The 12,278-nt window shown below is 48.3% G+C and overlaps 1 protein-coding gene across 1 annotated transcript in view; it reads left to right on the forward strand.

Moving 5' to 3' along the window:
- The first annotated feature begins 2,992 nt into the window (after nt 1-2,992).
- The window catches only part of ADCY6 (adenylate cyclase 6), a 64,168-nt gene continuing 54,882 nt past the window's right edge, over nt 2,993-12,278 (forward strand). The window contains exons 1-3 of the mRNA XM_061614814.1: nt 2,993-3,786; nt 8,470-8,588; nt 9,100-9,940. Coding sequence (XP_061470798.1) covers nt 9,101-9,940 — 840 coding nt within the window. The 5' untranslated portion in view covers nt 2,993-3,786; nt 8,470-8,588; nt 9,100. The remainder of the gene's footprint in view (nt 3,787-8,469; nt 8,589-9,099; nt 9,941-12,278) is intronic.

Below are 12,278 nucleotides of genomic sequence, written 5' to 3' on the forward strand. Positions count from 1 at the left end.
TGTTGACTCTCCAACTTCAAAGTGGGTTCGGTTCAGTTCTCCTCCCCTTTTGGGTTTGAAATGGGTTTTAACTGCCTACCTCTGAGTGAAACAATGAGTTTCTTTGGATTCTTTCAGTGTTTACACTGCTGCTCTTAATTGTTTTTATCTATTAGTTTTATTTGCTGCTTGTTCCCTGATAATGTTTTTATGGCTTTTATTGTATTTTTAAAAATTGTACTTTGTTGTTAGCTGCCTTGAAGATTTTAGAAGGCAGGATATATATGTTTAAAATAAACTATGTATTTGTTGCTACCCTACATTCAGTAGTTTTCAACCCTTTTTTGGTTAAAACCCCCCTATAACGTGTGAGTTCTAGTGGAACCCCAACCCTTTCCCCTGCCCCCCACAATGTAATTTTTTTAAAAAATCTAGTAGTAAGTGATTTACAGTTCAATTGTTTACATCTACTCAGAAGTACGGCCCACTGAGTTCAGTGGTGCTTACTCCCAAGAGGTAACTGGGTATACTATTGCAGCCTGATGGTGCTTCCAGATGGAGGTTTACTATAGAAGAATTGCTGTTAATGCACACACTTTTGTTCTTGCACCAGCCACATTATGTCATCAGTCATCATCCAAAAGGCTAGTCCATTTCATTAAACAGTTTATCCAGATTTCCTAATACAGAAAATATGTTAAGTACAAATAACATTTTGTTAGCACATTTTTGGGGTGGGCTGTTTATCATGTCTGTGGTAATGTTTCAGTGGGTGGTCCTTATTGCCACACTCACTTGCCACACTCACACTCATTTGCTCCTCACCTGAGCACAACCTAGCCATTTTGTTTCCCACAACCCAAATGATAAGAGTGGCTGCTTCCACCAATTACCGCATGCTGAAGGCAAGTCAGAATTTAAACAACCCAGTTTGGAACAGCTATTCTCTTAACATCTCAACACGTGTGGGGGAATACCTTGGAGACATCACAGCACATATATCAGGACTTTAAAAAAAAAAAGGAATATATGGTCTTGCACAAGACCTCTTTATCAGAATTTCAGTATAGGTAATTCAGTTTTCCAGAAGAAGAAAAAAACAAAACAAATGAAAATATCTCATATGCACCCGCCCCAAAGTACAAGCCTTCCTTTTACCCATAGTTATTAAGCATGATAAAGGATGGGCTGCTAAATTTGCTCTTGTGCTCTACCTGTGATTTTTTAAAAAGTGTATGTGCATAGCCACAGAAATACCTGTGCACATGCCCAGAACAGGAAAGGGTAGTGGATGTCAGGAGAGTAATGGCTGAGGGGAGGAACCAGAACATCTGGTACGGAAACATTCCGTGAAAGGTGCCCACTGGTGTGGATGGTAAACAGCAGAAAACCTATGAATGCTCTGTGACTAAAAATGGAGTGTGTTGACGGTTCCATGCTGATTGTGCACACGGAAAGATTGGATCTGAATCAGAGACATAAAATCCCTGTCTAGAAGCATGTTTATTTAACAATTGCAAAACTCAAATTAAGACTGATTTTGAGTATTCAGCACAGAAGGCTGCAATATGCATCATGAGGCTACACTTGGCGACATGTTGCTCAGGGACAACCCCACTCTCGGAAAAGAAGTGACTGGCCAGCACGAGAGAGGAAAGCCAAGTGCCTGAAGTGGAACATTGAAAATGTTTGCAGAACCTTTGTAGGGGTTCCACGGAATTCAGTTTAAAAACACTATCATACACTCATTGGACCAGGGGGCGTTCGGAAGCTTGGCTCCAAACAACTGCTCCTAGCCAGGGTTAAAAAGGGAACTTACCTACTGCAAAGAAATTTAACCACATCAAATTAACAATCCAGGGTGTTCCACACACAGATATTGGTGAAAGAAGTAAAATGCATCCATTTATTTTGCAGAAGAAAAGTAGTCGTATTAAGCCTTCAGCAGCAAGAATGCAAATAAAGAAGACAAAGAAAAGAAACGTAGTACTTAAAACATGATGTAACAAGTTTTGGACACATTTGCAGGCTCTGTTTCTGTGTCCAGTTAAGGTTGGAAAGGGTTAAGGCCATCACATGACACCCAGTCCAAATCCCCACGCTTCCAAATATGATGCAATGGTACATTCAGGAGAAAGGCGTCTGAATCAATTAATTAATTAACAACCCCTTCCCCAGCTTCCTCGCCCAGGAGAAGCAAATCAAGAAGGCCCAGGGGAAGCCCAGACCTCTTGTGCCTGGGATAATCATTCCCCAAACAGCGCTTTAATAAGTCACTCTGTTAAGGAGATTTAATGGCATTATTCCATAGCAAGCCAATCTACAAGGGAGGGAGCAGAGGGGAGGTTTTTTACACACCCAAAGGCAGGAGAACATGGATGCAGATGCAATGGAAGAATCGCTCAAACATCCTCTTAAAAGAAGAAGTGCCAACCCTGCCACTACAGGCACTTCCCAAGGCCCCAGTGTGGCTCATTTCTAATTAATAATTAAGCTCACCTCTTAGGAGGATTGTGCTGCAGAAAGGCCTGGCTTCCCCTTGCTCCCTCACTGGCACAAATGAAGGGAGTGACATGGACAATAAGATTTAGGGCTTCTTCTGTGCCTGCCACTGTCCCCATGCCAGCCAAGGGCCAGCAGGTACCTTACCGTTCCCCTCCCTCCGCTTGTTAGCTGCTTGGAAGCCTGCAGAAAAATACTCAAATCAGCCCTAAAATTGCCTAGGACCGGGGGCCAAACAGGGTATCCTCCTAGATGGGCAAACACGCTGGAAGGCCGCTTCTTAATGGACAGTCTATCTCATTATTACTGAGTCAGAAGGCACCCAAATGGCCGGATCTCACCACCGGAGGGTGATAGTGCAAGCATGTACATATCTACTCAGAAGTAACTCCCATTGTTTTCAATAAGGCTTGCTCCCAGGTAAGTGCATACAGGATGGCAGCCTGTTTTTATGGTGCGTGGGGATAAAGCAAACAGAGGAGAGTGAGTCCTGCTTGAAGAGGTAGGAACAACAGGTGGTCACTTAACAAAACCGTAACTGCATTAACAGATTCCCCCACCCTAGGTGACAATAGTTGGGGGACCACTATCCTGGGGTAGGAGGTACTGGGGGAAATGTGTGTATGGAGAGGAGGAGGCACCAGGAGACCAAACTGTGCACTCCAGAGACTCTTGTAGCTTAGATTACAGTTGTGCTTTAGGGCACCGGGGATGTTGGGTGGTAGGTCTCGCGTATACCCCCGGAGGGCAGGTGTGTGTTAGTTGAGCGAATCAATCAGCCGGAGTGGGTTGCACCCCTGGGTCAAGCTGCTTCGGCCACTATCCTCCCTCCCTTCTCTGCCCGCTTGCAGCAGGTGCCCGGAATCCTCCGACTCTGTTGCCAAGCGCGCCCGTTGTCTGGAATCACAGCTCCTCTCTGCATCTCCCCCCCCCCCATAGCTGCCCCCGCATCCCAGCGCAACAGGCAAAGGGAAGCAGACAAAAGGGACCGTGTGCCTTTAAGGCGTCCTGCTTGGCGATCCCGGTCAGGAGCGCAGGGAGCGGGGCGAGCCTTGTGGATCCGGGCTAGAGGGCGTTTACTCTGGACAACGCAGGGAGGAGGGGACGGGCCCAGAGCGAGCAGGCAGGAATGGAGAGGAGGCGAAGACGGAGCTGGGGGGACGCGCTGTAAACATAGAGCAAAGGGTTGGAGAAGGATCCGCTTGGCAGAGAGAGGGAGAGATCGTCGCTTGCTACCCCCTCCCCCGCCCCACCCGCGGGAGAGGAGGGCCCTGCCGTGCCCAGAGACGGCCCAGCCGCAAGGAGGTGAGTGGAGGGAAAGGAAGAGGTGGAGGTGAACGGGGGCAAGCTGGAGAGCGCAGGGAGCAAAAACATCTCTCCTAGGGGGAAAACGCTTTGCACCCAAAAGGACGCAGGGAGCCGGGGTGGGTGGGCTGGATCTGGGAGCAGCCGGTTCCAGAGAGGCTGGGCCTTCGGGGAGAGAGCGGGGGAAGGTTGTACCGAGAGGGATGAAAGAGGAACAACGAGAAAGGGGTGGGAGTAGTTAGGCCGTGCCCACCGCGACTTCGGGGATTTGGGCGGTGGTGAACGAATTTCGGCCGCAGCACGTCGGCCGGGGGCGCTAGATGGGCCGAGAAATACAGCGGACTGCAGGGAATGCAAGAGGGTGGGGGTCGGATAGTGCAGCCCCATGAGGAGCGCAAGAGGGGAGCACTGGTTCCCGGGGAAGGGGCGTGGGACGCACTTGTCCACCTGGTCATTGCAGGGACCCTTTAAGTGTCAGCGGTCAAGAGCTGGGAAAGTTCCGTTGCTGCCCCTCATTGGGACCTTCCTATTGCATTATGTGGGGAGGGAGGAGGCGCCCAAATGTGCATTAACTCCCCTCTGATCCGAATGGCACAAGTGAAAAGGTCCTAGCTACCCGCTGGGGGTGCTGATGCAACTCGTGGAGTTTACAGATTTAACCTTTCTTGTGTTTGTAAGGGCTAAAAACTGTGTATGACTTGTTCTCTCTCCACTACCCCTTTTTGGATCCCCCAGGATTGGTTTTCTGGGATCCCTCTGCGGGGATTGGTTGGTTCCAGGATGTGGGCTGGCCTGTATAGCTTTGCTTCTCAGCCTGATCAGGTTACATACCTGGAGGAGGAGCAGGTGGACTTTCCTTAATCTTTACCTCTATATTGTGTTCTGGATATTTTTTCTGACATGTCACCAGTGTCAGGTGGGGGGAGGGGATCTGTCAGGGTCACTGTGGGGCCTTAAGCTCTTTTCCCATTGAACTTTGCAAACGCTGCTCCCACCCCTCCCTCGTGGGAAGACCTGGGGGAGGGGATAGAAAGGGGCAGGGATGTTGTTGACCTATAACCTGGTGAAATGCAAAGGGTGCTGTGGTATAGGGAACAAGCTCTATTTAGTGAGGGATGTTGGAAGACAAGGGGTGGGATAAATGCAATCTTTCTGTGAGGAGCAGCAAAAAAGCATGCGCTCTTCTGACTGCGGGAATATGCTGTGCTGTTCTATCCTATCACACTGTTATTGTTTGTTATTGCATCACTTATGAATGTGTTTTTAAATTAAAAAAATCATGCTGGAGGAGCTGAGCTGTGAAAAGTCTTGCTATGAAGCTGAAGCCCTTCCCTTCTCCATACACTCTAGTTTTATTTCAGCCCAGTTTCTGTCTGATGGGTTATGTCCTACACCCCTTGACCCCCTCAGCTTGCCACAAAGCTGTCCTCATGTGCTACTTTGGCTGCTGCTTCCTACAGTACAGGAGGCTGCAACAGTGCGCTGCTGGTGTGTGAAGCTATTCCTCATGTGTGTATGTGTGGTATGGGGAGGGGAAGAGGGGTCCTGCTTCTGAAGCTTCCCCATGTGTTTCTACTGTAAAGGGCAATGATGTCATGACGTTGACGCCATCTCCCACGATGGATGTAGATAAGAACTGTGTGGGAGGGCGTTGGAATTGCTCTCTGAAGCGGTTGGAGCTAAAACAAGCCCTGGTTTTGGCTGGCACTCAAGACAAATAGAGTTTAAAAGGGGAAAACTATTCCAGTCTGGTTTTGCACTGAATTGTAAGTTAGGCTGGAGGAAGGGGATCCAGCTGCCAGAAACTAGCTCTCTCTCTTCTCTCTCCCCCACCCCTCCCCACCTTCCTGGGCTTCATAATTTGTCCTGTTGCATACTGGGCAAAACTCGTCAGAGTTAGAAAGGATGGGGAAAAGGCTAGTAGAGCAGAGGAATCTTGAGATGAAATTAAGGGACTAGTAAATTGAGTTTTGTTTTGTATCTTTGATTTGTGGATCAGGTGAGCCAGCAAGTGGGGGAGATGGGTTGGGGAAGTGTCTGATCTTCTGGAGTTTTCTGGATGTCATAAAGAAGGCTGCATATCATAGGCTGTGCTCATTTTTCTTTTTTAAGCTTGTGTGTTTATCTGTATATTCACTGGCAAAGTGCCCATCATAGTGGTGGAGCAGGGTATATGTGGAAAAAGGACTTGTGTTTTGCAAAGGCTTTGTTGCGGGTGTGTGTATGTGTGTGTTGTAGTGTTGCCTCAGAAGTATCTCCACTTGATCACTGTCAGTGAGGGCTGGAACATCCAGTGACCTGGAAGAGGTCTGGTTTTTACCCTCACCATAAAGGTGCCCCCCAATTTCTGAATGAGAGTTATTGGCAACAATTCATTTATTTGGGAAAAAGTGAAGGGTGCATCCGGGGTTGCTCCTTGTCCATGGTGACCCCAAGCTGGAGTTGCCTTGAGTTGTATCTGAATAGTTCTGTCCCTTCATTTGCATAACTCCACCTTCTGTTCTGTTCTTGGCCACTATAAGAGTGTGCTGGAACGTTAGGAACTGGCTTTTTTTTTTTAATATATTTATTTGCTTTCACCAACACAACAATACACATCAACAGAACAAAACGTAACAAGGAAATAAACTATATCCAGGGATGAATTCAAATTTGAACTCCCATCCTTTGACAGCCTTGCAAGGCTGTTGTAAAAAAGGAAAAAACTACGATGGTGTTTGAATGTCCAGTAGAAAACAAATTACTGTTCTTGATCCCATTCCCAGTGTTCTAAGCCCTTCATCCCAGTGTAAGTCCATTCAGAACAATTTCTGCCATCACCTTCTCTCCCAAGGCCTTCAGAAGGCAGGTGCAAGTCCCAAGTCCCAGCCTTATTGCTTAATGTATTGAATAAAGCAGAGCCACTTAGAATAGAAATCTATTACATTACCCTTGCCCCTGGCCACCTTCAAGTTATGAGTTAAATTTTCCACTATAGCAATTTGCCAGAGTCTCCTACATTGATTCTCCACGGTCGGTCTGCTTCCACCCTTCCAGTTTTTGGCCAATTCCAATCTGGCAACTGTTAGCGTAAAAGTTATGAACCCTTTATGCATAGCTTCCTCGTTATCAGGCCCCCATATGTTTAGGAGGGCTAGCATAGGTGTCCCCACAATGGTCTGATGTGTTGGTGCATTTATTTCTAGAAAGATTATCTCTCAATATTTTGCCACATGTGCACACTCCCACACGTATGATAGAACATTCTTGTACTTGTGCAACTTCAGCATAAAGATTTAGTGGACTTATGTCTGAGGTTGGCACAAATCACTGTTAAATACCATCACTGAATATATTTTAATGAATTTTCCCTCATAGATGCCAATGTCACTTTAACCAGAGCTTTCTTTCAGCCTGCTCCAAAGATGGTCATGTATCTGCTCCTTCAGATCATCTTCCAATGCATTTTTCAGCATTAAATGAGGGGGTACCTCTGGCCTTTATTGACAGATTGATACTACCTAAGACTCATCAAACTTCAGGGGTGAGAGGAGGCAGGGGATTCAGATTTTCAGCCTGTTCCATCAACTCACCTTGCCACTCACATGCCACAAACCACCTTAACATGCTGCTTAAACAGGGAGGCTGCCCTAGCTATACCCCCTACAACAGCATTCTATAAGGGTGTTGATAAATGCTGGCAAAAAACACCACCTCATTGCTATGATGCGCAGGATGTGTATAGAGGGAGGACCTCTATGGGGTGTATGTTGGTGAGAGCAATGCAGTGTTGATAGCCACTTGTTCCCCAAATGCAGCACTTTCACTTTCTCTATGGAAGAGTTATTGACAGCCATTCTCTCCTATGGGAAGAAGTGGAACAGATGCATTCAAGGACACCATTGGGGTAGGGCTAATCCCAGTCCCTGCCTCTGGTGATCCCAGACATTAACAGTCAAGCTTTTTCCTTTCAGTAAAGATCTCATCCTCCACCCCCAGCTATCTGCATAATTCATAATTCAGTCATGGGTTGTTGTTTTCTTGGTCATTCTCAAGTGGGTTTGAACATTGAGAACTTTTCTTCTTTTTTTGTTAAGATGGAAAAAGAGATTAGCATATTGATCACTGTTTGGTTGTTTGAGCAGCCTCTGGAAATACAACTATTGCTGTCTGTTTTGCACCTTGCTCCACCTGTGACATTTAGTTAAAGTTACCCATCACTTCTGCTCTGTGCAGGGCTGAAAAAAATATTTCTGATTCCTAGTATCGGCACCAGATTATTGGGTGACCAAAGTACCTGTGTGTCTCCCTCTTTTGCTGTAGTTCCACGCAGCCCTAAGGTTAAAAGTGACTGTGTGGGCTGTCTTTCTGATTCAGAGTAATTATGTCTTTACTATTGTCCATATGTTGGTCATTAGAGCATCATGTTCATACTTGTTGCAAGGAGAATACGGGATAGATGGCCATTTTGCATTACGCAGCATAAAGAATAATACACTGGGGATCATATACTGTTGGGGAATGTATTTGGAGCTGATGGAACAGAACTTGTGGGGGGGGTGGAGATGGAAAGAGAATATGTGAAGACCACCATGGCGAGAAATACCCAGACGAGTTCCGGAGAGCTGGGGAATGGGATACTGTGGGGGCTTCGGCTCTGGAATGGTATCTAGCATGTAGGACCAGCTTCTTTCCTTCTTGCAGGTTGCAGCCACAGCTCAATGCTGAAGAGGAAATAAGAAATTCCCCTCGCAGTTTCTGCTTTGTCTTCCCTACGGTGATCCATGTCGCCTCATCGTGCCCAGTTCCGAGTGGCCTTCCAGGTATTGAAGCTTCCCCATGGCAGAGAGGGGGGCCCCTGGAGCTGGCAGCTGTACATTGGTGTTCCAGAGGCTTCTGCAGAATTGCTTTTTGGTGCTTCTGATTTGACCTCCGTGCTTGAAGCATATCCTGTCTGGTGGCCACTGTCCTTGTGCTGTGAGTCCCGTGATCTAAGCTGGAAACATCCCAGTGCCCTGAGCTCTGCCCCTGTGGCCCAGCCCCCAGAGAAAGGAATAGCTTGTCCCAGAGACTCATGGGGACCCTTGCTGCTAGTGGTCAGGATTTCATACTTCCTCTTACTTTGTGCTCTGCGAAGATAGTAAGCACCTTCTCCCTGCTGGGCTGTAAGCCTGTGGCATGAACTCCCAGGCAGGAACTGCTCCCCTTATTAGACTGCTTGGGGAAGGGCATGTAATTGGTCCTCGCAGAGAGGCAAGCCCAAGCAAACCTTCTCTCTCTAGTTTTGTCTGCTGCTCATGCTTTTTCCTAACCCCATTTTCCACTCTCCCACAGTATGTCCTGGTTTAGCGGCATCCTGGTGCCCAAAGTGGACGAGCGGAAGACTGCTTGGGGGGAGCGCAATGGGCCCAAGCGCCATCGCCCGGCACTTTGTGGCCCGCGCTACATGAGCTGCCTACAGGACCCGGAGCTGGAGCGTGGAGGCAGTGGGGGGCTGGGGCTGAACTGTTCATGGCAGGAGGACCACTATGGCAAGAAGCAGCCGCCGCCGCCACTTCCGCTTGGTACTGGAACAGGGGATTTGGGACTCAAAGCCGTGGACCTGGGCTTCGAGGATGGGAGCGGCCCAGCGGGTGAGGCCAAGGGGCTCTCGGCCGGTGATTGTGGCCGGCGCCTCCTGCAGGTGTTCCGCTCCAAGCGCTTCCACTCGGCCAAGCTGGAGCGCCTCTATCAGCGCTATTTCTTCCAGATGAACCAGAGTTCATTGACGGTGCTCATGGGAGTCTTGGTGCTGGCTTGTGGCATCATGTTGCTGTTCCACTGTGTGCCTGGTGCCCCCCGTGTGCCCTATGCCACTGCCCTTGCTGTGGCGGCTGCCCTCTTTCTCTCCCTCATGGTCCTCTGCAATCGGACTGGCTTCCACCAGGACTGCATGTGGGCTGTGAGCTACCTGGTCATTGGGGCATTGTGTGGGGTGCAGGTGCTGGGCACGCTTCTGGTCTTGCCACGTAGTGCCTCTGAGGGGGTCTGGTGGAGCGTCTTCTTCATCTACATCATCTACACCCTCCTGCCCGTGCGCATGCGAGTGGCAGTGCTGGCCGGAGCCTTGCTGTCTGTGCTTCACCTGGTAATCTCTTGGCATCAGAACAGGACAGACTCCTTCCTTTGGAAGCAGGTAAGGAGGAAGGAATGAGGCAGAGGCTGTGGCTAATGAGTGCCTTGGTGACAAAGAAAAGACTCAAAAACTGCTAGGAAAGGCAGAGCTGAAACCGTATACTAATTGGACCCAGGCCTTGGGTGTTAAACAAAGAGACTGCCAAGTCAGAGATTGGTATGGTAATTGGTTCTAGTTCTCCAGGCTTTTGTTGGGGGAGCAGGCAAGTGGCCTATTAAGCAGCATGGGAGCTGCTGGCCTGTGAGGCCTGCCGCTAGGGGGGTGGAGGGAATGGGAGAAGAATTGGGTCACATGGGAGGAGCCTATGCTGTGGCTCCTCCCACTGTTGCGATTGGCCCAGTTTCTGGAGGGGGTGAATACTTTGTTCCTACAGCTCCCCAAATAATATGCCGAACTTGGCATTTGGTCATATAAAACTTGTGTGTGAAAACGTCGTTTTGCTGCTGCCCTTTATCTGTGTGTTCCTGCCTACCTTTCATTGCTTGGTGATAGCAGAGGAGTGCCTTGGAAGTCTTGTTTGGCCTGAATTGGCACTGAATCACTTTGCCCCGTACAGAATCTGCTGGCATGACTAGAGGATTCTTCCCATAAGGGTCTTAGCACGGGAACAGTCTTTGTGGTTGTGGTGGAGTGGTTGAATATTTGTGGGCAACTGGTATTCACATGCGTACTGCCTTTGATGCTGCAGGTAGCCATCATGACTTGCAGCCGTTGATCCAGTGTGTGGCAGCTGTGGTAAAAGGCAAACACCATGCTAGGGATCATTAGGGAAGGAATTGAAAATAAAACTGCCAAGATCATAAAGCCATTATACATATCTATGGTGTGGCTGTACTTGGAGTGCTGTGTACAGTTCTGGTTGCCCCACCTCATAAGGATGTTGTAGAGTTGGAAGAGGTTCAGAAAAGGGCAACCAAAATCATCAAGGGAATGGAGCGACTCCCCTATGAGGAAAGGCTATAATATTTGGGGCTCTTTAGTTTAGAGAAAAAGTGAGTAAAAGGAGACACATAAGAGGTGTATAAATTATGCATGGCATGGAGAAAGTGCACAGAGAACAGTTTTTCTCCTTATATAACACTAGAACTCATGGAGATCTAATGAAGCTGAATGTTGGGAGATTCAGGACAGACAAAAGAAAGTACTTTTTCACACTGCACGTAGTTAAACTATGGAATCCCCCCCCCCCCGGAGGCAGTGATGGCCACCAACTTGGATGGCTTTAAAAGAGGATTAAACAGATTCATGGAGGCTATTGATGGATACTAACCACATTCTACCTCCACTCCACTAGCTATGTTTTACCTCCACTGTCGGAGGCAGCATGCTTCTGAACACTAGTTGTTGGAAACTGCAGGAGGGCAGAGTGCTGTTGCACTCAGGTCCTGCTAGCAAGCTTCCCACAGGCATCTGGCTAGCCAGTGTGAGAACAGGATGCTGGACTAGATGGGCCATCAGCCTGATCCAGCAGGCTCTTCTTACCTCATGTTCTTATAGCCTTTTAAAAAAATAATAAATCTATCTAATCCCTTTTTAAAACCATCCAGGTTGGTGGCCCTCATCATGGTGTTGTTGTGTTGGACTGCCTTCAAGTCGATCCCGACTTATGGCGACCCTATGAATAGGGTTTTCATGGTAAGCGGTATTCAGAGAGGGTTTGCCATTGCCTTCCTCTGAGGCTGAGAGGCAGTGCCTGGCCCGAGGTTACCCAGTGAGCTTCATGGCTGTGTGGGGCTCTCCTCATCATGGTAGCAAATTCCATACTTTAAATATCACTGTGAAAAGAAGGTCATCATCTAGTTTGTCCTGAATTTCTCAACGTTCAATGAATGACCTTCTGTTTCTAATATAATGAGGGAGAAAACCCTCTCCCTATCCACTTTCTCTACTATAATTTCATATACCTCTATTGTGTTTTCTCCCCTCCTCATCTTGCTTGCTTCCCCCCCAAACTAAAAAGCCCAAAATATTGTAGCCTTCCTCATTCTAAAGTTGCTTCAGCTCCTTGATAATTTGGGTTGCTCTTTTTCTCTGATCTTGCCCAGATCCTGAATGAATTAGGAAATTTAAGTATTTGAATGTGGATTAGAACAGTTTGTACGACAGGGGGGTCACTACCAGGGTACGGGGGGTGCGGATCGCACCTGGGTGGCACCATGAGGGGGGTGACACCCAGAGCCACCACCCCGTACTCCCGCTAGTGATGCCGCTGCCCCCTGGCACCCGGTCCAGTGCTCACCGAAAGCAGGTGCCCGCTCGCTGGCGGTGGAGCCTGGACGGGCCTTCCACCGTTAGCCTGGAGTGTGTGGTGAGCGCACGCACGCACGAGACCAGCCAC

This window comes from Rhineura floridana, chromosome 3 (genome assembly GCF_030035675.1).
Source record: "Rhineura floridana isolate rRhiFlo1 chromosome 3, rRhiFlo1.hap2, whole genome shotgun sequence".
Lineage (NCBI taxonomy): Eukaryota > Metazoa > Chordata > Lepidosauria > Squamata > Rhineuridae > Rhineura > Rhineura floridana.